The sequence below is a fragment of the Girardinichthys multiradiatus genome, chromosome 2, assembly GCF_021462225.1.
Source record: "Girardinichthys multiradiatus isolate DD_20200921_A chromosome 2, DD_fGirMul_XY1, whole genome shotgun sequence".
Lineage (NCBI taxonomy): Eukaryota > Metazoa > Chordata > Actinopteri > Cyprinodontiformes > Goodeidae > Girardinichthys > Girardinichthys multiradiatus.
Window position 1 is genome coordinate 11815525 of NC_061795.1, and position 25127 is coordinate 11840651.

The 25127-nt window shown below is 39.6% G+C and overlaps 1 protein-coding gene across 4 annotated transcripts in view; it reads left to right on the top strand.

Annotated features, from left to right (window-relative positions):
- The window catches only part of LOC124878078 (NT-3 growth factor receptor-like), a 112821-nt gene extending 88214 nt beyond the window's left edge, over positions 1-24607 (top strand). For all 4 annotated transcript variants that reach the window (XM_047381852.1, XM_047381860.1, XM_047381869.1 and 1 more), the window contains 6 exons: positions 3740-3928; positions 12322-12452; positions 17227-17399; positions 19554-19797; positions 23460-23618; positions 23852-24607. In XM_047381852.1, the coding sequence (XP_047237808.1) occupies positions 3740-3928; positions 12322-12452; positions 17227-17399; positions 19554-19797; positions 23460-23618; positions 23852-24037 (1082 nt within the window). In that variant the 3' untranslated portion in view covers positions 24038-24607. The remainder of the gene's footprint in view (positions 1-3739; positions 3929-12321; positions 12453-17226; positions 17400-19553; positions 19798-23459; positions 23619-23851) is intronic.
- Positions 24608-25127: the final 520 nt, after the last annotated feature.

Genomic DNA, 25127 nt, shown 5'->3' on the forward strand with positions numbered 1-25127 from the left:
TCACCCTATTGAACTTCAAGCACATTTATGATGCCTTTATTTCCACTGTGACACCTGATTGTCCCCTGCTCCTGCCTTAAGGCCTATCTGAGCCCTGACCAACAAGTTTGATTTTATAGTCCAGTCAATGCTTCTGAAGAAGGTTTATCATTTGTTGAAAAAAAAAACAACAACAAACAAACAGCCTGAAAATAAGACGTGACTGAGTTAGGTAGAACTCAATTACGGTACTTTGGCAGACCAAGTAATAACTGCTTAGGAATTTTAAGTTTATATACTTAGAATTTGTGCATTACAAATATTATTGTTTGTTTAGTTTTTAGAAACACAACATAAATTAATGCAGTTCAAGTTTTCAGTTTTTGTCCTAGTAAATTATTTAATTTATAAATGTCCCATACTTGATCAAATGTTTACTTTGTAAACCATTAAATTCTAAAAATGGAAAAAAATTTATTTGGGAAGAAAATAAAAAGAAAATTTGGAAAAATACTTTATATAGCACCCCATGCACTAACAAATGTGCTATTGCTTTCCATTAATTTAATTAAATATTTTTATAAGAAATCTAATTACTTCACTTGTTTGAGGCTAAGCTGTGTCTGTTGGACTGAACTGACATAGTGCAAAATAGTCATACTTACCACTCGAAGCACTTAAAACTAGAGCCACCTGTAGCCATTCACACTCATAAATGCACACTCATTCAATTCAGTTCGATTGGGTTTGTTTATATAGTGCCAATTCACAGCAAATGTCATGTAAGGGGCCTCTACAAATAATCTTTTAAAAATTCCAATTTTTATAAATGTTTTTATACATTATACATTTTATACATTTATAGTCCCTTCAATCCAATCATACAAACAGATTCCAACTCAATTACACACAGCCCAATGTTATCCCAGTTATAAAATGATACAGCTTTGGTTAGTTTATTTTTGCAATTGAGGAAACCCAGCTGATTACATCAAGTCACTGACTTTGCAACAATCAGTCCTCCTGAATGCGCATGCAGTGACAGTGGATCCTGCCTATCAATCATACACCAGCATGCAGATCGATTGGCAACTTTAGGTTAAGTGCCTTGCTCAGGGACCATAATGGCATATGGGTAACATGTAATGGTTACTTTCAATTTCATGGCCTAAGATCTACATGTTACCTGCTCCCTTGTACTGTTTCTCTTGTGCATCATCTGTAGGGTGCTTTGCCTCTTCCATCTTGTCAGCTGCTTCTCCTTCTAAATGTCCTTGAGCATCTTTGGCCTTCCTCAGGTCATTAACAAGGTCCATTTGCTCTTTTTTTTCACACCTTATGTCCCTGGTTTTCTCAGCTCTTCAGTCTCTATTTTTCTCCTCAGAGTTAGCCACAAAATTTCAATGTCAAAATTTGTCTTCATTTCTTCAGGATTGACGGTAAGTAGATTTACATACAGTATGATTTTTTATGGCCGCACACCTAAAGTAAACTGAATGAGTGAATAAAAGGCACCTGCAGCACTTAAAAACTACTGAGTATGTATTGAGTATTAGGTGTGGTGGAGCAAATAAACATCTAAAACATGAAGGACCTGGGGCCTCATGTACAAATGAGTGCGCAGCTTTCATACTAAACGTTTGTGGTAGGGAGAAATTCTGAAACTTGTGCCGCACAGAAAAATTCACCTGGTGGTGAAAAATGGTTAGCAGCAGGTAGATCACACCACGGATTCTGACAGAATGAAAGGGCCTCTTAGGTTCATATGCATATTATGCTCCTCACCGCACAGATTAATGTTGATTTTCATCGAAAGGTGACAAAATCAGAGGACGTTTTACAGTTTACATCCGACTGAGGTTTCCATTATTCTACGAGGTGTTACATTATTGTATGAGGCTAAATGTGATTCAGTTTTATTGCCCGGGTTTAAACCATAAAAGCTCAAACTTATGAAAAGACACATCAGGTTTGATGCTCAATTAATTAAATAAAGCTGAATGGAGTCATAATTCAGTGTATTTAGGTGAGTTTTAGTTCTCTGCAGGTTATTAATTGAAACTGAAAACATTTGTGGCAGGTCAAAAGTTTGCGTGGATTTACTGACACTTTCACTCAACGTTAATTTTTGTTCATGCCGAGTTTTGCGTAAAACATTGTGCTGCAAGATTTTTGTGAATAAGTACGCTTCATACTTGAGGCCCCAGGACAGGGAACCACAAATCCAGTGATTCAAACCAGGACTCTGGCTGAACAGCTCCAAAACATTACTATTACTTTCAGTCAGAAGAACAATGTTGGTCAAGTAAAAAGGTTACTTTAAATCCAAATAGACCTGAATTTCAGGCGAGGAATACTATTGTGTCATGTTGGGCCGCAATAAGTGGAGTTGAATATTACATATTTATTTAATGTTTGATTAGTCAACATCTTATTTTATGAATAGCTTCCAACTGGGATCAAGGCTACAGTGGCAAATCATTCTCGTTAGGGTGGCTGTAGCCACCCTTTTAGATTCGTCTATGACATCTTAACATGGTCTTTACCTTTTGTTCTGGAGATTATATGCCCATTTCACACCCAAACCCATTCATCTTTGGAACACAGAGCCCATCTGTTTCCTGAACAGTATGATGGCTTCACAATACCATGCTGTTTATGCTTGCATATACAGGAATTGTTGTAATATATGAACATCTGGAAATTGGAAAGAAAAAGACCAAGTTGTTCCCTTCCTGATATCTTGGCTGATCAAAATTTTTTTTTTATGGGCTATGACTTTACTGTAAAAAAAAAAAAAAAAAAAAAAACAGCATCTAATATCTTTGCCACATTGCCCACCCCTTATTCAAAATTATTTGCTCAATTTTGGATACCTCAAATTTCAAATTTTTTTTTACAGTGCGCGTCAGGAACTATTTTATAACTATTCAGATGCATGTGGGGTCATTCCAGCTGCAACACAGTTGCACATAAAAGATTAGTGACTTTGCCCTGAGGTGCAACATTACAGTCAGTCTATTTAAGACTGTCTCTCATTGAAAAGCTGCTGTTCTGATCAAAGATCAAAGCTTTAGTTGCTATTTTTTTTTCTCCTGAGATCAGTGGTATAATTGCTTGACTCCTGTTGGTGTGGTGTGGTTAAATGACAAACTATGTGGCTTCAATGATACTACTCTGTGAGACCGTAATGCCAAAAAGAAAAATAAATAACACATCAACATGCGGCAACCCTTAAATCGACATATTCAGGTATTTGAGACAGATGGTGAAGATGAAAAATAAAAACGTGAATTGATTTTGTAGGAATGGATTATATGAACTTTGAAAAATTTAAAATTTGTAATTCTCTGCACATCATAAGGAGAAATTGTCAGCTATACTGTGAATGCTTGGTTTGCTCTTAACACTGCCTATCATGTAAACAAAATAGATTTTAATGAGAGGTGGGTTTAACTGGATTTATAAAGAATGGCGTGTGTGGCGCTGATGGTGTAGGGGTTAAGCACGTGACCATGTACAAAGACTATAGTCCTCAAAGTGGCTGTCCTGGGTTTGAGTCCCAGACCCGGCGACATTTGCCGAATGTCTCCCCCTCTCTCTACCCCTCTTTCTTGTCTGCTTACTGTCAAAAAATAAATAAAATAAAGGCCACTAGTGCTGAAAAAATATCTTAAACAAAAAAGAATGGCTGCTGTCTTGATAGTCTCGTTATTGCTATTTGGTGAATACAAAATGAAAGTTTCCTGTTTCCCTCCAGGCCCAGAAGCAGTGATGAGTGGTGAAGAAAACTCTGCCAGTCCCCTCCATCATGTAAATCATGCCGTTATAAGCCCCTGTGCTCTGGATGTTGGGTTAGATTCTGTGGTGATTGGAATGTCCAGGATCCCCATCATAGAGAACCCACAATACTTTAGACATGGACACAACTGTACTAAACCAACTACATGTGAGTAATGGCCTCTAGAAGGAGTAAAATGTTCAGCACATGTTTATCTGTAAAACATTTTAGTCAAAAAACATTCTTTACAGGACGTTGATTTTTAGATCTCTACTTTGACATTTGGACTTGAGTCACACGGTCACAAAATCGTGGTTTAGACTCACATTTTAAAGACTGGAGAAATAACTTAGACTTTTGTTTTAGGACTTGTTTGTCATTATCAATCTTTATCTCAAGTAATCCGGAGTGAAAGTAAGCCATTATGAAACTTACAGCCCACTGCCCTGACAGAGATGCACATATTTTTCTGTGCGCTTATTAGTCACTGCATCATTACAAAGATACTTCCAACTTATCAAAACAATCATAAGTCCTGTTCTGTTCTGTTCATTCAGAAATTAGATTTTATCTCCCATACACTGACTACACTGTGTTGCTCATTATGTTGTAATTTAAAGTGTATTTTCATAGCCAACATGTTTACCGTTTGGACTTTAGAACAAAGATTTTAAATGTGGATTTAAAATGTAGTTTTAATCTTACAAATCCTCCAACTTGAAGTATGAAGAAAACAATTCATAAACCACTGTCAGATTTCCTGCCTGCTTGGTCCTAATTGGCTGGATTCTTCAGTTATGTTTGTGGAGGTTGAAGCAGGACCAAAGTGCAAACAGGAACCTGGGAGCCTCATGGTGAGTTTTAATGAGTGTTAATTATTAATGAAACAATGAACTGACAGGTGGAAAACAGCGAAAAACAGGACATGGAGCATGGGCAGATAATCTAGCAATTAAACAGAGCATAAGCACGGAGCAGAGAAACAGACATGATCAATGAAAACTAGTTTAAATACAGAGGTAGGTTGAAGAAATGACCAATAAACCAGAAGGGCTAATCAGGTGAAATGTGGAGCAACTGAGACTAATCAAGGCAGAGTGAATGAGGGTGAGAAGTAATGAGCATATTCAGAGCAGAGAGAAACATGGGAGGAATTCTAACAGAGAAAAAGAGATAAGTAAACAATACGATGAGCTAAAAACAACACTAGGAGAATATAACAAAAGGGAAATTAACAAACAGAAACATGAAGGAAAATGAAGCTCAAACACTTAACACTACAGGATCATGACAACCACATACTGCAGTGCATAGTAAAGGAGTGGGATTAACACAGGGATTAACATGTGTTAACCATTTCATTACAAAGACAAGATAAAAATCATTTTTTTTGGATATTCAATTTTAATAACATAAACATACTGTATATTTCCAATGCGTTAAATAATAAGAATATTAACAAGCTTTATTGTAATTGTACAGAATACAATACAAAACAATACAATAATAAATAGTCTATATTAAAACTAGTGCAAGGACAGTTGTGCAGTAGTCCATTTATTGTACGGGGTGATAGTTTTGTATGTGTATATGTTCGTTTGTGTGCGTGGGTGTGTGTGTCTGTGTGTGAGTGCGCGTGCGCGCATGTTTGTGTGTGTTCCTACAGCAACAATTTGTTCACAGCCAGTGAAGGCCTCGCATGAGGGAAGGCCTGGGTGGGTGGGATCGTCCGGTATTTCTGTGGCCCGCCAGAGGAGATGGCTCGAGTAGATCACCTCTGGGCGTTGGAGCTGGGAGGCAATAATCCACTTAGCAGTCTTGATGACCCGCTGCAGTTGTTTCTTCTTGGATGCAGTGCAGCAAACATACCATACTTTACATCTACAGATCAGGACACACTCTATTGTGCTGTGGTAAACGTTTTTCAGCGAAGGTGGAGGGAGATTGTTCCTCCTCCGCGTTCTTGAAAAAAAAGATGTTGCCTTTTCATCTAGGATGTGCAGTATGAGAAACTTGAAGTTGTTACTCGCTCTTCTTCCCTGTTCATGCACAGACCAAATGGCAGTGTTGTCCTCGACTTTCAGAAGTCGCTGATGATTTCTTTTGTCCTCTTGGTGTTGAGGTTGAAGTGGGTGTCACTGCACCAGGCTCCAATGCTTAAATCTCCTCCCTGTATGGTGCCTCTGTCATCATTGTTGATCAGCTCAAGAGAGGTGTTATTGTCTACAACTTTGATGAAGGTGTTGGAGCCATGGGTGTGCAGCATGTACAAGTACGAACTTAGAACACAGCCCTGAGGAACAGCTGTTTTGAGGATAAAGGTGGAGGATATGGAGGTGCTGGGGTCTGTTAGTCAAGCCGATGGGAACATGATTTCAGAACCTTCCCAGATACTCCATCCAGTCATGGTGCTCCAGTCATGGGGGGCCGATAATGATCTGGTGGTGTCAGCTGTCTTTCCTCTGCCTGTCTGCTGTCTTCTTCAAAGTGGGAGAAAAAGATGATGAGCTGGCTTTTTTTTTGTTGCTTTTTATTGTGTTTATTTTCACCTTTTGCACTTGTGCTGAACTCCCACACCATGAGTAAGACTGCAACATGCTTTTAGAGTTATGATCATAAGTGGGAAAGGATTTTTAACCAATCCTTGAGGACTGTGCAGGCATTCGGGAGGAACCCAAACATGTAGCTATCAGTTGGAAACTGAACCGAGGAATCTTGCTTGGAGGTTCAAATCTCCTGGACTTTCGGAGACACTGGAACGAGGCAACGGGAGCCAGAGCTCTGATGAAACCTGAAAGGAGCACACAACAGGTAAGTGATTTTTCTAAAGCAAGGGAAGACTGATACGCAGTGATCAGGGACGGATCACAGATAAAAGATCGGGGCGCAAAGGACAGGTCCTCCCAACCGTAGCCCTCCCGGTCGACGAGGTATCACAGTTTGACTGCTGTGGGGTTGAGAATGGAGTTGATGACGTAGGGTCCAATGTACCAAGGAGAGAGTTTCCTCACCATGGACTTCAGTGTCTCGAGAGGACAAACATACTCTCTGACCAGGACGATATTAGGGGGCTGGCCTGTGCCTCTTGTCTGCAAACCTCTTATTTTGTTCAACGGTTTGGCTGAAGGCTCTGGTGGTGATGTCCCAAATGTGTCTGCAGCGTCGTATGTGGTGTCAGACAGAGGTGACTGATGTGTCCTTTTCATCAGCGGGAAACAGAGGTGGTTGATATCCCAAAGAGACTTTGAATAGAGATAGGCCAGTAGCTGCAGAAACATGTGTGTTGTGTGAATACTCGACCCACGGTAAATGCTTGCTCCAATCTACTGGATTGGTTGAAGTAAGACATCTCAGAGTCGATTCTAGCTCTTGGTTCATACTCTCAGTCTGGCTGTTGGACTGAGGATGGTACCCAGAAGTGAGTGAGACCTTGGCATCAAAGGTGGAACAAAACTGTCTACAGACTTGGGAGGTAGACTGGGGACCCCATTCAGACAGTATTTCTTGTTGGATGCCATGTAATCTGAAAACTTGTTTAACCAATAGCTGAGCGGTCTGGAAGGCGGATGGGAGCTTCCTAAGGGGAATGAGATGGCAAGCTTTAGAGAATCGGTAAATAATAGTGATAATAGTAGTCATTGAGAACTGGGGAGCCCAGTAACAAAATCCAGAGCTACAGGGGTTGGACAATGAAACTGAAACACCTGGTTTTAGACCACAATAATTTATTAGTATGGTCTAGGGCCTCCTTTTGGGGCCAATACAGTGTCAATTCATCTTGGGAATGACATATACAAGTCCTGCACAGTGGTCAGAGGGATTTTAAGCCATTCTTCTTGCAGGATAGTGGCCAGGTCACTACGTGATACTGGAGGAGGAAAACGTTTCCCGACTTGCTCCTCCAAAACACCCCAAAGTGGCTCAATAATATCTAGATCTGGTGACTGTGCAGGCCATGGGAGATGTTCAACTTCACTTTCATGTTCATCAAACCCATCTTTCACCAGTCTTGCTGTGTGTATTGGTGCATTGTCATCCTGATACACGGCACTGCCTTCAGGATACAATGTTTGAACCATTTGATGCACATGGTCCTCAAGAATGGTTTGGTAGTCCTTGGCATTGACGCGCCCATCTAGCACAAGTATTGGGCCAAGGGAATGCCATGATATGGCAGCCCAAACCATCACTCTGGGCATGCAACAGTCTGGGTGGTACGCTTCTTTGGGGCTTCTCCACACCATAACTCTCCTGGGTGTGGGGAAAACAGTAAAGGTGGACTCATCAAAGAACAATACATGTTTCACATTATCCACAGCCCGAGATTTGCGCTCCTTGCACCATTGAAACCGACATTTGGCATTGGCATGAGTGACCAAAGGTTTGGCTATAGCAGCTCGGCCATGTATATTGACCCTGTGGAGATCCCGACGGACAGTTCTGGTGGAAACAGGAGAGTTGAGGTGCACATTTAATTCTGCCGTAATTTGGGCAGCCGTAGTTTTATGTTTTTTGGATACAATCTGGGTTAGCACCCGAACATCCCTTTCAGACAGCTTCCTCTTGCGTCCACAGTTAATCCCGTTGGATGTGGTTCGTCCTTCTTGGTGGTATGCTGACATTACCCTGGATACCGTGGCTCTTGATACATCACAAAGACTTGCTGTCTTGGTTACAGATGCGCCAGCAAGACGTGCACCAACAATTTGTCCTCTTTTGAACTCTGGTATGTCACCCACAATGTTGTGTGCATTTCAATATTTTGAGCAAAACTGTGCTCTTACCCTGCTAATTGAACCTTCACACTCTGCTCTTACTGGTGCAATGTGCAATCAATGAAAACTGGCTACCAGGCTGGTCCAATTTAGCCATGAAATCTCCCACACTAAAATAACAGGTGTTTCAGTTTCATTGTCCAACCCCTGTATGTGGGACCATGGCCAACTAGGGACACTTAGTGGTTGGAGAAGGCCAGCAGGAGATTGGTGCGTAGGTTTGTTTCTAGCACAAGTTGCGCAGGCCTTTACATACTCCATGACATTCTTGTGAATGGACCGCCACGAGAACCGTCTGGAGATCAGGGCAATGGTGCGGCTGGAGCCTGGATGTGCAGCAAACTTAGCTGAATGCAGCCAGTGGATTAGGCATGGCCTGACTGCGGGTGGAACAACAATCCGGTTAGGTGGCCCGGTTCCGGGATCTGGTTCACTCTGTTGTGCTTGTTTTATGACATCTTCGATCTCCAATGAAAGAGCCCCGACAGAACAGATAGGGGGAAGTATTGGAGCTGGTTGTCTCTCGAAATCATCTGGAGAATGTTGTCGGGAGAGGGCATCTGATTTTATATTCTTGGACCCAGGTCTGTAGGATATGGCGAGATTGAAACAGGAGAAAAACAAGGACCAGCAAGACTGACAGGGGTTGAGACGTTTGTAGATAGAAGAGATTCTTGTGATCTGTCCATACCAATACCGGATGATCTGCCCCCACCAGCCAGTGCCGCCACTCCTCCAGGGCTAATTTGTTAGCTAGGAGTTCTCGATTGCCTACATCATTGTTTTTCTCAGTGTTTGAAAGTCGGGGGGAAAAGAAAGCACAGGGGGGAAGTTTATTGTCAGAGGAGGAGCTCTGAGACAGCACTGCACCAACAGCAATGTCGGAGGCATCAACCTCCAACATGAATTGCTTAGATGGGTCTGGGTGAATAAGGATAGGTGCCTGCAAGAACTTCTGTTCGAGAGTGATGAAAGCGGCATTGGCTTCAGAGGTCAATTTGAACGAGTTATTTGTAGTTGTCAAGGCTGTGAGGGGGGCAGCAGTCTGGCTGTAATTCCTGATGAACCTCCTAGAGAAATTTGCGAACCTTAGAAACCGCTGTAGTTGCTTGCGGGACGCGGGGACTGGCCAGTCGATCACAGCTTTTATCTTTTCAGGGTCTGAACAAACCTGCCCACCGTCAAGGATGAAACCAAGAAAGGTAACAGATGATTGATGAAATTCACATTTCTCTGCTTTCACATACAGTCTGTTCTCCAGGAGGCGCTGAAGGACCAGGTGAACATGGCGGCGTTGCTCAGACAGGTTCTTGGAATAAATTAGTATATCATCCAGATATACGAAAACAAACACATCATTAAAGTCTCTGAGTACATCGTTCACTATAGCTTGAAAAATCGCAGGAGCATTACATAGCCCAAAAGGCATTGCCAAATATTAAAAATGGCCCAACGATGTCTTCCATTCATCTCCCTGGCGGATTCGGACAAGGTGATATGCATTTTGGAGGTCTAGCTTAGCGAAGATGGTGGCTCCTTGGACAGGTTCAAAAGCTGATGTTACGAGTGGGAGAGGGTATTTGTTTTGGACAGTTATCTGGTTGAGTCCCCGGTAGTCGATGCATGGGCGAAGTGAGCTGTCCTATTTCAATACAATGAAAAACCCCGCTCCCAGGGGGGGAAGAGGAGTGTCTTATTATTCCAGCAGCCAGTGATTCCGTGATGTATTTTTCCATTGACTGTCTTTCAGGATGAGAAATATTATATAGTCACCTTGAGGGAAGCGGAGCACCAGGCAGTAGCTTGATTGCACAGTCATATGGTCGATGGGGGGGCAGTGAAAGAGCCTTGGTCTTGCTGAAGACTTGCTTTAATTCGTGATATTCTTCAGGGATGAAAAAGTTTGTTCAAGGATACAAGACTAGATCTTGGCCGGTTAGTTTCCACTATGGTAAACACTCAGGCGTCGAAGCACTGCAACATCCAACATCCTTTATACTCCTCATTTGATTGTAGTGATGGATAGCACCTGTATTCCTCCAGCCTGAAGCTCAGGTGCCCTCTGGTGAGGAAGCCATGTTAATAGCAGGTAAAGAAACACAACACATAATCTCCAGACCCCAACAAGTAGACCTGCACAAGGCTGGGATGGGCTACAGGAAAATAGCCAAGCAGCTTGGTGAGACGGCAACAATTGTTGGTGCAATTATAAGAAAATGGAAGAAGTTCAAAATGACATTCAGTCTACCTTGGTCTGGGGCTTCATGCAAGATATCACCTCGTGGGGCATCATTGATCATGAAGAAAGTAAGGGATCAGCCCAGAAGTACACGGCAGGACCTAGTCAATGACCTGAAGAGAGCTGGGACCAGAGTCTCAAAAGAAGACCATTATTAACACACTATGCCACCATGAATTAATATTTTGCAGCACACACAAGGTCCCCCTGCTCAACCCAGTGCATGTCCAGGCCCATCTGAAGTTTGCCAATGAACATCAGGATGATCCAGGAGAGGAATACGAGAAGGTTATGTGGTCTGATGAGATACAAATAGAGCTTTTTGGTCTGAACTCCACTTGTTGTGTTTGGTGGAAGAACAATGAGTACAACCCCAAGAACACCATCCCTACCGTGAAGCATGGAGGTGGAAACATCATTCTTTGGAGATGCTTTTCTGCAAAGGGGACAGGACGACTGCACCATATTGAGGGGAGGATGGATGGGATCTGGAGAAGACCTATATGGAGGAGTGGTCCAAAATTCCAGCTGCAGTGTGTGCAAACCGCATCAAGCACTACAGGAAACGTCTAATATCTGCAATTGCAAGCAAAGGTTTCTGTACCAAATATTAAGTTTTGTTTTTCTAATGTACTCAAGACTTATGTCATGCAATAAAATGCAAATTATTTACTTAAAAATCACACAATGTAACTTTCTGGATTTTTGTTTTAGATTCTTGAATTCCTGAAGATTAGATTAAGATTAGACAAAAATTAAAGACTTCTACATGCTTTGCAAGGGGGAAACCCTGTGTATCAAATACTGGTTCTCCACACTGTATGTGTTGAAAATTAAACAATTGAAACACTCAGTCTCACTAATTCTTTTGATAGACTATTGGAGGTGATAACAAATGCCTCTGATAATATTATCATTCCACTCGTGATGTCACCACCCAGTCTCTGGTGGACCTTTTTGATGTTCTAGCTCCTTGAAAGTCCAATCTGCATTGATCTGCATGTCTACCAAATCACTTCAAAATTGGCATTTTTTAAGCACATGAGTGTTTTTGGATGCAAATGTATAGTGCCATGAACTGATAAAAGCTTTATTTAAAGAGACAGCTGTTGGAAAATCAGTTTGTGAAGCAAAACCTAGCAACACCCAGGTGCGGTGAGAGATATTTGCTCCATGAACTCTAAGCCATGCATATAAATGATTCTTACCCTGATGATTTCTCATCAGGGTGAAGTGTATCTTGCAAAGTACAAGTAAGCCGCAATGTAAACAGCAGCAAACATAATCGGATGAAGCCCGCACCACTTTTTTGGCAACAGTTTAGGTAAAAAAAAAATGAGATGAATGAAAATTTGGCAAATGGGTGATTATTTTCATTATTTCATTTAAGCAGGGCTTAAATGAAAATATCCAATTAAAGGTCTCTCTGTGTTAACAAGTTACAAGCCTACACCTAATATGTCAAAAGCCAGATGAGTTGACTCTATACAGTATAGACTGTGGATAAAATCTCTATCTTTCTCTATCGTTCTATCTTTCTCTCTCAGATGTTCAACATATTAAATGTCGGGACATTATTTTGAAGAGGGAGCTTGGTGAGGGTGCCTTTGGGAAGGTCTTCTTGGCTGAATGTTACAATTTAAGTCCAACCAAGGATAAGATGCTGGTTGCTATAAAGGTAAGGCAGATGTGTATTGCAGTATTAGTGCTGTTTAACCTATTGATATGTGGACAGTTTTTGGTGACTTGGGGAAGAATTTTATTGATGTTTGCCCAATTCTCCCCAGAACCCATGGAGCAGTGAGTTATACTGTATACACATTATTATATATGTGTATATTGTACATTGTAAATTTGTATATTCTGTAATGCAAAAACAGAACAAAAGAGCAAAGTGTACCACAGTCAAATTCCTTGTTTGTATGTACGAACTTGGCAATAAAGCTGATTCTGATTCTGATTCTGATATTAGAAATTCAGATTGCAAAATTCCTTATTTTGTTTTTGATGAAAGTTATGTTATTGATAAAATAAGAATTGATGTCTTTTTCCATAAAAAGATATAAATGCACCTGTAACATTTTATAAGTTCTGGTAAATTCCAAGTGTAAACATTGGGTTGTGGGGTCTATCAGAGATGGACATGAAGCTGAGTAAAGGGAGCTGCTGGACTTCTTTGTGGCATGGCGTAGAAACAATCATCTCATCTTGAACATGAACAAAATAAAGAGATGATTGTAGATTTTAGGAGAAACAGAAGGAGAGCAGACTTTACTTCTTGAGGAAGCTTAGGACCTTCAGTGTTTGCAGCAAGATGTCGCATTTCTTCTATAAGTCTGTTGTGGCGAGTTTGATCTCTTCTGCTATCATCTGGGATAGCATCAGAGCTGGGGACTTAGAAAAAAGCTCAAGAAGTTGATAAATAAGGCTAACTCTGCTCTGGGGACTCATCTGGAGATCATTGTGTACAGATAAATTCTTCATGAAATGAAAAACATTATGGAGAACCCAGAGTATCCTTTCATCAGACTGCTGTACAACAGAGTGTCTCCAGTCAGAGGCTTCTTCAGATCTGCTGTAAGACAGACCACTACATGAGATCCTTCCTGCCCATAAAACATTCCGACACATTGCCAAAACTGTATTGATACTGTGTTGATACTCTGTCACTGAATACTGACATCTGCTGGACCTTAAAAATCTCTACAGGCAACCTATTTAAAATATCTCTGATATTTTTAGATACAGTCAATAAATAATGTGAACATTTGTCATAATGTGTAAATCTAAGTGAAAATGTTTTTTTTTTTACAAATTTTATTCAAAAAAATAAGTTTTTCCAATGTTTTGAAATTAAGTCTGTTATGCTTTTTTGGTACAACTTCTCCAGCTGTAGAAAACATCGGGTCACATGGCACCAATGAGGCTGGAGTGCAGAGAAAATTGTAAGGAAAGGTGGAAGAGGCTTGGACAGATTGTCCTTTGATTGTCCCAGTATCTCATAGGATTCTGGGACCTGGCAATATTGCCCTCTGCCTGGTATCTCTGTACCTCCTGGATGGCATCAGCTGTGGCACTTTTGGTCTGCCTGCTCACTTCGATGTCGAGATGTTACCAAAGGTTATCTAAAAAACAACAAATTGACATTAAATTATATGATTTCCAAACAACAACAAACAAATAATGCTGAAAAACATGCCTGAAGTGGGTGCAGAGAGCTGTTGTGGGCTCATTTGTGCGTCCGATTACAGACACACATTCTGACAGCAGTCTACTGATGGCCTCATTGCAGGAACGACGGAACCCGAATGATTTAAATCTGGGGTCTAGAAGTGTTGCTAGGGTCAACTCACTTAGTGACTCCAGATTTGAAGCACTGTCTGTGACTCGACACTTCAGGTGACCATGTAGGTGTATGGCTGCCTGGGTGTGCAAGGTTGAAGCATTACGCTCTAGTGCAAGATAGAGCATTTTCATCATCGGGAGGACCTTTGATCCTGACCCTCGCCTCTCCTCAGACAACTCCACTGTAGCTTGATGGAAAGGAGCAAGCACAAGAATGATGGTATACCCAGCTGAGTCAAATTTGTTTTTAGAGAGCCCAAAGATACCCACACTGGTTCCTTCTCATCGTGTAGCATTGACAGCATTTCATATGTGCTGTCCAGCGTGATGGCACCTTATTGATAAGTTTCAGGGTTGGTCGTCCCATCTGTTGCTGTACTTAAGCAAAATTCTCCTTGGCTGTAGTGCTTAATCTGAAGTATGTGACAATGTGTCTGCCTTTGTGTCTGATGGATGTAAGAGTGTGGATCGGATCACATGATTTTCTTACTAATAAAATGACGTATGTGGAATACAAATTGAGTGCCAAATTTGGAGCTTTCTAGTGGATGCATTCAATGTTTGGTGCTGCATCGGTCACAAGACACTTTACTTTATAGGTTATGGGCCAGTCCTCCATCATGCTCCTTTTGACTTGGGCCAAATTGTCAGCAGTGTGACTTTGCAGAAAGTATTGCACTCCCAACACAGATGTACACAAATGCAAATTATCATTAATCTAGTGACAGTAAAGAGCTAAGTGTTGGAATTATGATTATTGATTAATTAATCTTTATCAATAATTATAATTAAAAATCATAATTTGACCAAATTAATTTCTTAACCAAAATCCTCATTTATGAATCGAGACCAGAGATGTCTTCTGGTGTTGTAATTGTGGCTCAACGCCTCTGATAATTACAACTGTTAAATACTCAGTAATAATTGATAACTATTACCAGAGATGTCACTGTTTAATCGACCGTTTCTGCCGAAACGTGTGGAACTTCAACCTTATCTTGACGGACGAATCACTCTTGCACAAAATAAACACAGAACACCTTCTGTTTATCTATGTGAATATTTATTAAATCCCAGCCCTGATACACTCGCTCTTCCTATTTAATAATCCTCACCTACTCAAACATGCAAAGTTCTACACAAAAAGGGGTAAAATATCTAACTAAACAAAATAAAGCAAAACAGCAGTGGGATCAAACCAGCAGTTATGGCAAAAATGATAATATGACAAAGGGGTGTGGTGGTGAGTGGAGGTGGGGGCGCAGCTCCAACTGTAATTCAGTTATACTCAGTCATAAAACCTCCCCCATCTCTGCGAGGTGAGCAGACAAAGGGTTATAAAACGTTTGGCGGCTAGCTAGCAAGCAGTAAAGTTGAAGACAAAGAAAATGGGGAATTTCACCATGAGGTTATTTTAACAGTCCAGTCTCACAGCGCACCTGCGCTTGCTCTCAGGTGTTCAACAACCCCGCAAAACACACACAAAGCTGGGTAGCGCAGCGGCTTCCAGACATCCAACACGGCACATCAAAGTTTCAATAAAAAGGTTACATGCACATGTCATTCTGGACACATTAGATTAAATAGCGAATCTCATCGCACTAAAACCTCCTGTACCCTGCCCAGACTTTCTAAGAAATAAATAAAATAAAGGACGGGTTTTACTCTTCGTTGTCTCCCTTCTGAGCGGGGTTGAGAGAGAATGGGGTGGAAGTTAGAAGTTACTGTGCGTCCACAGTTAACTTCAGGAAAAGCGGTCAATCTTTGTCCTCTGGCCTCCTTGGCGAAAGAGAAAATATGATCTGACCATCACAGTTGACTAGGACAAAACAAGGTGGCTCCTTGAAACTCCGTGGTTTTTTAGTTACGTGTTAAACTCACGTCTTGGATCGGCAAAGTGACATTTCTGGCCTTCTTATTCCAGAAACCTCAGTTATGCATTCTTCGTTGGCCAACGAGAGAGAATAAATGAAATCCACTCGGGACTCTTCTCCAGGTGATGCTTCAGATGTTGGTAACCGTGTCACGGTCTCCAGCTGAAGGCAAAATGGTGGGTCGTCTCATCCTCTGTTATATAGTTGACGGTGGCCTCATGGGGGCCGACGGGATCTGTAGGCACAGACTGTCCTGGATACAAAATGGCCAAAAACGCCAGGAGGCCTGGTGGCGTCCAGCAACGTGCAAATGGTCCAATATTCAGCAAACAAGTGGTCCAGCATAAGTAACCCTCCATGTTCACAGATGTCCACATGTCAGCTGTAATACTCACTGCCACAGCTGGCTGTTCTTCCATTTTCACTCGTTCCCGTTCCTCCTCGTACTTTTTGGCCATCATTTGTTTGATGGTCTGAAAATTACATCAAGTCAAACCAAAAGCAAATCAATATATTTAAATTAAAGATTAAATAAATTGGATATATCAACTACTACTTTAGATCATTTCCACACAAATCTTTGTGGTTGGCAAAACATATGAGGGCTGAAGGACCTGAACCAGATCCCTGAACCCACTCTCCACAATGCTGACGGGCTGGAAGTCCTTTCGGATGAAATTCAGCAGAGCCTCATCCAGCATCTGCTTCCTGAAAGCTTGATGGTTAAAAATTAGATAAAGAATAAATTAATAGGAATAAATTATCAACAAAGCAACTGTGAGTAAGTTGTAGGATGCCTGTATACCTGAGTTTATCCTGGGTGTATCTGGGACTTTATTCTCATGCCTGGCCCTATAATGCCTCAGAGTCAGTTCAAAACAGCTCCTTTATTGGTCGCGTGACTTTCTTATAGTGATACGCGCATCGACACGGAGTTTTGTTCTATGAGCTCGACGCATGCGCCGACGCATTAAGTTTGCGGGATCCATCACTACCCTGGTTTATGGATGTGCCAGAAACAACTCTATTCCACATTTTATTTCTCCATCATTCTCCTTTTATATTAAATGCTGTAGAAAATCAAGCACATCTAAGTGATTATTCTGATTTAATCAGTGATGGCAACACCACATAATTGTCATACAATGTGTTTTCATCTACACTGATAAATGTCTAAATATTCACAGTCACATAAAACATTTTTAGACATCTCACATCTCCCACTTTTTCCAGACTCTAAAGGACCCCACATTTGCAGCCAGGAAGGATTTCCAACATGAGGCAGAGATGCTGACCAACCTCCAGCATGAGCACATAGTCAAGTTCTACGGAGTGTGTGTGGATGGAGACCCTCTCATCATGGTCTTTGAGTACATGAAACATGGTGATCTTAATAAGTTTCTCAGGTAGGTGCTGCTATCAGCTAAACTACAAGGTTTAAAATCAACAAAAAAGATATTTTTTCGGCACTAGTGGCCTTTATTTTCCATTTTTGACAGTAGGTAGACAGGAAAGAGGGGTAGAGAGAGGGGGAGACATTCGGTAAATGTCGCCGGGTCCGGGACTCGAACCTGGGACAGCTGCCATTTGAGGACTGTAGCCTCTGTATATGGTTGCGTGCTTTCACCCCTACAAATAAAACATTTTTTTTATATAAAATATTAATCTCCAGAATCTATGTTCATACTATTATACTGAACTTTACATTGATGAATTTATGTATTCCCTACATTAAATTTATGTATTCCCTACATTAAATTACAAATTCACATGATTTTGTTATGTTGTATTTTAAAAAAAAATATATATATATTTTTTGTAGTTGTTAGTTTGTTAATGCTTTAATTGGAATTCAATGACCTGCACCACAACTCTAAACTTTAAACAGCTCTAAATGCTGATAGTAGGCAGTTTTTCTAGGACAGGTCCTATTATGCTATAATGAGATGATGAAACAAAAAGTGCAAACACCGCCTATGGTAAAGTGTCACTTTTTTGTCATTAAAAAATTAGACCATTAAAAATCATTCTAAACTGCATTTATACTGCACATTTGAAGTTAGAAACAACCTAATAAAAATATGAATATATTAAAAAAGCATCTAAATAGTTGCAATTATCTGTATAAAGGAGCACATCTGTAAACTAAAACTTTGTTGGGGCACCTATTGAATGACTGCAGTTTCAGCAGTTTCTGCATGAGTTTAAACCTGCTATTAACTATAGCAGATCTGATTAACTGAAACTGAACTTCAGTCCTCCAAGTGCAAATATTTTGACATTGATTCACTTGCATCCTAACCTCTGTTACAAAAGATTATAGGCAAAAATAATGTACAATGGTATAAGCCAGAAAAATGGTACAAAAATATCACTGCAAGGACTGGATGTTTTTCCAAAGAAAACATCTAGTCTTGGCTTAAATTTCCCAAACCCTTGTGGGAGAATGTGTTATAGACTGAATGAATCAAACTTAACCTAATTTGGGCCAAAATTACATAGAACATCACTTAATTTAACTAAAAGAAAGGGCATTCCCGTTGTAAAAGATGGTGGCCCATTTTTCTTCAGATGGAACTGACATTTTGTCAAGAAGGAAAATAGTATAAATAGTTCCACATATCAATAATTTTTACCCAAAACTTTAGTTGTCTGCTAGAAGAAGGGGGATACAAATTTTTCAACATCACGGTGATCAGTATGACTAAATTAATTAAATACAGAATGAATTAGAAGAAAATTAAAGTTTCAGAACAGCCAAGCCATTGTCCAAATCAAAATCTAACAGAAAATCTGCAGGGTCACCTGAAAAGGGCTGAAAAGGGCTCTTGAACAAATCTGTCAGATTTGGAAAACTTTTGTTTTTGGCCAAATTTTGCCAAGTCAGCATGTGGGATGCTGACAGACTCCTAACAAAGAAAGATGCTTTAATAAGTTACACCTAAGCAACTCTTTTTAAATTATTTTAGTTTTTTTCTTATATTTTTCTCCTTCTACCTAATTTATTATTTAGATGAAGTGAGAAGGGCATATGGACATTCCAAGTTTTGACATTTTTTTTAATGGCGTTTTTCTAGAGGTCTGTTCACTTTTGGGAGCCATTGTATCTGTTGTACTCTATGTGTACATGTGATCTCGAGACAAGGAGATATGGACCTCTAAATTAAGATATTTGTTCTTCATTGAAATTAAATGAACTTAAAAACTAGAATTTGCTCTTTGTAAAGAGTTCTTTATTTGTTTTCGGTTTGAGGACCTATCGGTAATTACATAACATTATAATGTCAAAAGCATTATATTGTCCACAATTTATTTTATTTAAATGTATGACAAATGTCTTTATTGATGTTGTTTATATAAATCATTTTTATAGTAGCTTTCCATTTTATAAAATTGATATATTTATATTACCTTCTTAAAATGTTCTAAATTTTAGATGCTGAATTTGAGAAGTCCTTCAAATGTATCCAGTAAAGGAAAAGCCAAACATAAACCAGGGAGATTTTTTTAAACCTGAGTAACAATAAAAAAAATGTATGTCATTGAAACTGTCTTCTCAGAGCCCATGGACCAGATGCAACAATCTTAGTTGATGGGCAGCCCCTTCAGACCAATGGGGAGCTGGGTCTTTCCCAGATGTTTCACATAGCAAGTCAGATTGCAGGTGGGATGATCTACTTGGCTTCTCAACACTTTGTCCACCGTGATCTTGCAACAAGGAACTGCTTGGTGGGGAATGGCCTTCTGGTGAAAATAGGAGATTTTGGAATGTCCAGAGACATTTACAGCACAGATTATTACAGGGTAAGAACATTTTTGAATATCCACAAGTGCCTAAACACTTTCTGTTATTTTTACATATTACATCAAAAAACCTAAAATGAAATTACCTGTTTTACCTAATTGAAAAACCTTTAGTAAGCGTGTCTTGTAAAACATGCACCACTTATATTAATTCGTATTATAAAGTAATTTTTGCATTAGAGTCTAAATGTGACATTTAAGATTTCAAATGATCCGCTGATGTTTAAGAGCCACATCTAAATATCAAAAATTCAACTTTTGATCCTTGACCCTTGCTGATGTAGGAAAATGAACTTAAGGTTTTTATCTTTGTTATGGCATACACCTTGATACACCTCTCAGATGGCTGTCAAGCTCTGTAGTATGTTTGCTTTGAGACATCCTACGGAGCTTGTCAGTGATCTATATTCCTTGTGGTTCTTGAGTCTGGCAGCTAATAATATAAAACACTGGATGTGGGAAAGGTGATTTGATGCTATATAGATGCTATTCACAAAGTTTCATAAAGGCTTCAAGGATTCTGACAAAACCTCAGAGTACTTAAGCAGAGAAAATAGAGGTTGGTACCATTTCCCCTGTTTACAGCAGGTAAACAGTCCTGCTGTCGTTGACTCTTAATACCACGAAGTGATGGAAGGAGTACACCTTGCAAACTGTAAGTTCAGGTAGGGGGATGTGATTTGTACTGATTTCCTCAAGTTCTTGGATGCTATTGAGATGTCTTCGTTTTAATCTCATTTCACCACTTGCCTCTCAAAATCCTACTATAGGAAACATGGAATAGTTAATGTCTAAGTTGTTTCTGTGGTGAGGGAAAGGGCAAAGAAGTGTGGCTATCTAGCTTTTAGGTCTTGCAGGTACATCTCTAAAATTTGAATATTGTGAAAATGTTTAGCATTTTTGTGAGTAATTTCAGAAAGTGAAATCCATATATCATATAGATTCATTACACATAGAATGGAATATCTCGAGCCTTTATTTCTTATAATATTGATGTAACTGTGGTGCAGATAATAAAACCCCAAAATTCAGTGTACTAGAAAACTTGAATATTGTAAAAAAACACCCTAATCATCTAATAAGTTTAAAACACCTGCAAAGGTTTTCTGAGCCTCTAAATGGTCTCTGTCTGGGTCAGTAGGCCACAGAGTGGGCAAGTATACTTAATGGACAGATGTCTAGAAGACAATTCAATTCGCGTCTTACCTGGGCTAAGGAGAAAAATAACTGGGGTCTCATTTATAAAACATTAAGTAGGACCTATACAGTGTTTTTTCGACCAAAAGCCAAGAATGGTGTACACCAAAAAAAATTGCAGACTTGTGACATCATGGGTACGCTCACCAGCAAGCAACTTACCCTTTATAAATCAAAACTGCACCTCAACATTTGTGTACAAGGTTCCGCCTTATGTTCTACCCTCTTCATACCTACATTCAACAATAAATGACCAATGCAAAGCACCACATGGATGTCAATGTGTATTTAACTGAGCCAGCTGATTAATGTTATTTCATAGTTGATAATATCATGTTTGACAGCCACAGTTTAGAGGAATCTGATGTATTGACTGGTCATAGTTACAATACCAACCAGGACAGCAGGCATTATTGTGCTCAGTCCTGGCAGCGATATATAGTTTCAGGCCCAGTTTTGTGCACACGCCACATTAATAAATAAAACCCCTGAATGAGACCCCTTCAGTGGTCCAAAGTCCTCCTTTTAGATAAAAGTAAAGTTTGCATTTCATTTGAAAATTAAAGTCTCAGAGACTGGACGAAGAATGGGGAGGCACAGAATCCATGTTGCTTGAAGTCTAGTGTGGATTTTTCACATTCAGCGAAGATTTGGGGTTGCAGATCATCTCCTGGTGTTGGTCCACTGTGTTGCCTAAAGTCCACAGTTAATGCAGCCGTCTAAGCTTGGCTTTTTGCTCACAGGCTCTATGGAGATGCTAATTTCATTTTTCAGTAGGACTTGGTGACAAAAGTTGGTTTATTGACCATGGTGTTACTGTATTTGATTGGCCAATAAACTGGCCTGACCTGAACCCCACAGACAATCCATGACGTATCGTCAAGAGGAAGATGAGAGACACCAGACACAACATTGCGGATGAGCTAATGGCCATCATCAAAGCAACCTGGGCTTCCATTACACCTCAGCAGTTCCACAGGCCAATTGCCTCCATGCCACGCCACACTGATGCATTTTAGAATTTGGTTTAAAGTACTTGTTCTCACCTACGGGGCTCTGAATAGACTGGCTCCTGATTATTTGTGTCAGGTTTTAAACAAACTCTCTGATGCACATAGCCTTCGCTACCAAGCCCTGAATCTCCTAGTTGTTCCTCGTACAAGGCTAAAGACCAAGGGAGACCAGGCTTTTCAGTATATGGGTTCTAAGCCGTGGAACAGTTTGGCCCTGCAATTACACTTTGCTGACTCTGTGGATGTTTTTAAAAAACAACTGAAAAAAATGGTTGGTTCTACCAGGCTTTTATTGTGCTGTTTTATGCTTCATTTTTTAATATCTATAATTCAAATGTGATTTGTGTTGTACAGCGCTTTGTGACTTTGTGTCTGTGAAAGGAACTTTTTAAATAAGCCTTACGTACTTAACTTATTTACTTTACTATTACCATTTTGTGATGTTTTTCAAGCAGTACCTGGATTTTGTGCCAAGGAATGGGGGGAGGGGTAACCCTAGGAGATGGGATTAAGACTTAATGTACATAAGTATTGTATTGAAAGCAGGAACAGTTGCCTTGGACTGGCAGATCAAGTTGGCAGTTCAGGCACCAGGTAGGCGGAATGATCATTTTCAGTCTCAAGCTATGCTGGGGTGCTGGAGAGGATAGCCCAGTTGATATAATCAAACTGCAGATTCAATTGCTTTTAATGCCAGCCAATATCTTTACAACTATATTAAGCACCACAATAATTCAGACTCCAAAACTCGATTCTAAATTCTAAGGTCCTCTTGGCCTGAATGGGCAGGAGCTTTAAGCAGATTCAAAGCTTTCTATGGCCATGTGTAAAAACGTTCAGTAGGTCAATATTAGCATTTCTGAATCTTTGCCCATCGTCCTCCTCTGTTAAAGGATACATTTCCAACTCCTTGTCAAGAATTCAGTTCAGTTTATTTATAAAGCGCCAATTCACAACAACATTTGTCTCAAGGTACTTTACAAAACACAGCTAATGCATATATAGAAATACATAATCAATTCAGTTCAATCATACAGACAACTTCAAAGTCAAATACCAACATTCCAATTTTATCCTAGTTACGAAATGCAGTCAAGTTCAATCTATATTCAAATCAGCCTTTCTTTTAACTAATCTTTCCATCTTTTTTAATTAACTTTTTTAAAGTGAACTCAAGAGGCATTTCTATTCTTGTTTAGACCAACATTTTATACATAATGAACGTATGACATAATGTGTAGCCAAGTCAGGTTGGTGGAAACATTTTAAATATGCACGAGTGACGAGTGATTATTGAGTGGAAACATAACCAATGATTGCTCAGCTTATGGACATGGGGGTTTATTAATGCCTGTTTAAACGTTGCTTATTTTTGGGTTGCACTTTGAAAATACACCCAAGCAAAAATATTTTTATATTCATGTTCCAAACCCAATCCTATTTCTTGTTTAGGTTGGAGGTCACACAATGCTTCCTATTCGTTGGATGCCCCCAGAGAGCATTATGTACAGGAAGTTCACCACAGAGAGTGATGTGTGGAGCTTTGGAGTTATTTTGTGGGAGATCTTCACATATGGCAAACAGCCATGGTTTCAGCTTGCCAACAATGAGGTACAGTACACATATTTATACTGGGTACAGGATAACATAATGTGGTTCATCTGCTTTACTTTAGATTTATAATTAATTGTCAGATATTTTCAACATGTCAGATTAGTGTCTCTTTTAGAGCACCAGTTCTCAAGTAATGTCAAAGTCGTACATTCTAAAGTACTACAACTTGTCTTTATATGTATTTTTTTGCATTGTGTTCCTTGGTTTTAGCAACATTTTTTCTTTTTCAGGTTATTGAATGCATTACCCAGGGCAGGGTACTAGAGCGCCCAAGAGTCTGTCCAAAGGAACTCTATGACATCATGCTGGGATGCTGGCAAAGAGAGCCACAACAGCGCCTTATCATTAAAGACATTCAAAAGAAGCTTTTGGCGCTAATGAAATCCACACCGGTTTATCTGGATATATTAGGATAAGAACGGGTAAAAATGTAGAGAAACTTGATGCCCTGGAACAGACTCTAATGAAACCATCATGTACAATGGGATAAAGAATCAAATTTACTTTGCATCTGTTTTACTTAATGGAGGAAATGCAACAAAGTAACTTAAATGGTGTGGAAATGTAAGTGGACCAAAAAGAACTTGATAATACTGACTGCATTACATAGATCTTGTAAATGTTTTTTACATAAACTCAAAACTTAAGACTCATTCAGAACTATAAATTGTGTCAAACTTGAGACAAGCTTGTGAGAAATATTGTCCCAGTCAATAGTTTTCTTTAATCTTTTTAAATAAATAGTCAACACATATAGATCAATACAGCACTGTTTTTTAGTTCTGTCCTACAGTAGTCATTTTGTAGTTTGGTGATATTTGAGATATACCATCATAAATATCACTGTGTGAATACATGTTAATCAAAATTCATTTTACCAATCTTTGTGTATGTGTATTCAGTACTCAGTCTTTAAGTATTTTGTTATTTTATATACATATAATAAATTGACTCCATGTGCTAAAATAAAACAAGTTTCCTCTTCAGGCTGGTTGTTCCATAGTGTCATGAAGGCCAGCTGCTTTGTGGCTAAGGAATGAAGTTCTTAATATGATGGCAGAGCGGTATCCAGCATCTCTGCAGGGTTAGGGCGATATCTCAAAAAGTTACTTTTTCTGCATCATCTCATAAAAATGTACTCTCTGAAGAAAAGAGACACCCTGGTGAACTCAATGTTTTATCTTCAGAAAAGTCTCAATGCTGGTATGTCATTAGCAAAGTTAACATTTACTTAATTTGAAGTCTCAGTCTTCATATAGCATGTTTGTTCTTTCAAATGTAGCATTAGAGAGGCGCAGGAATTAGAACCTTTTGCATACATTTACACACACTTTCACTCTTCTTACCAAGGGCCTTTAAGATAGCATTACATTAAGACCCTATTTATCGCCCACGGCCAAAATTGAATAGATTAAAAAATAATCAAAAACGAGGAAATCAGGAAAATCTAATAAAAATAAACACAAGTCAGACTAAAAAGAAAAATAAAACAATTAAATGTGGCTT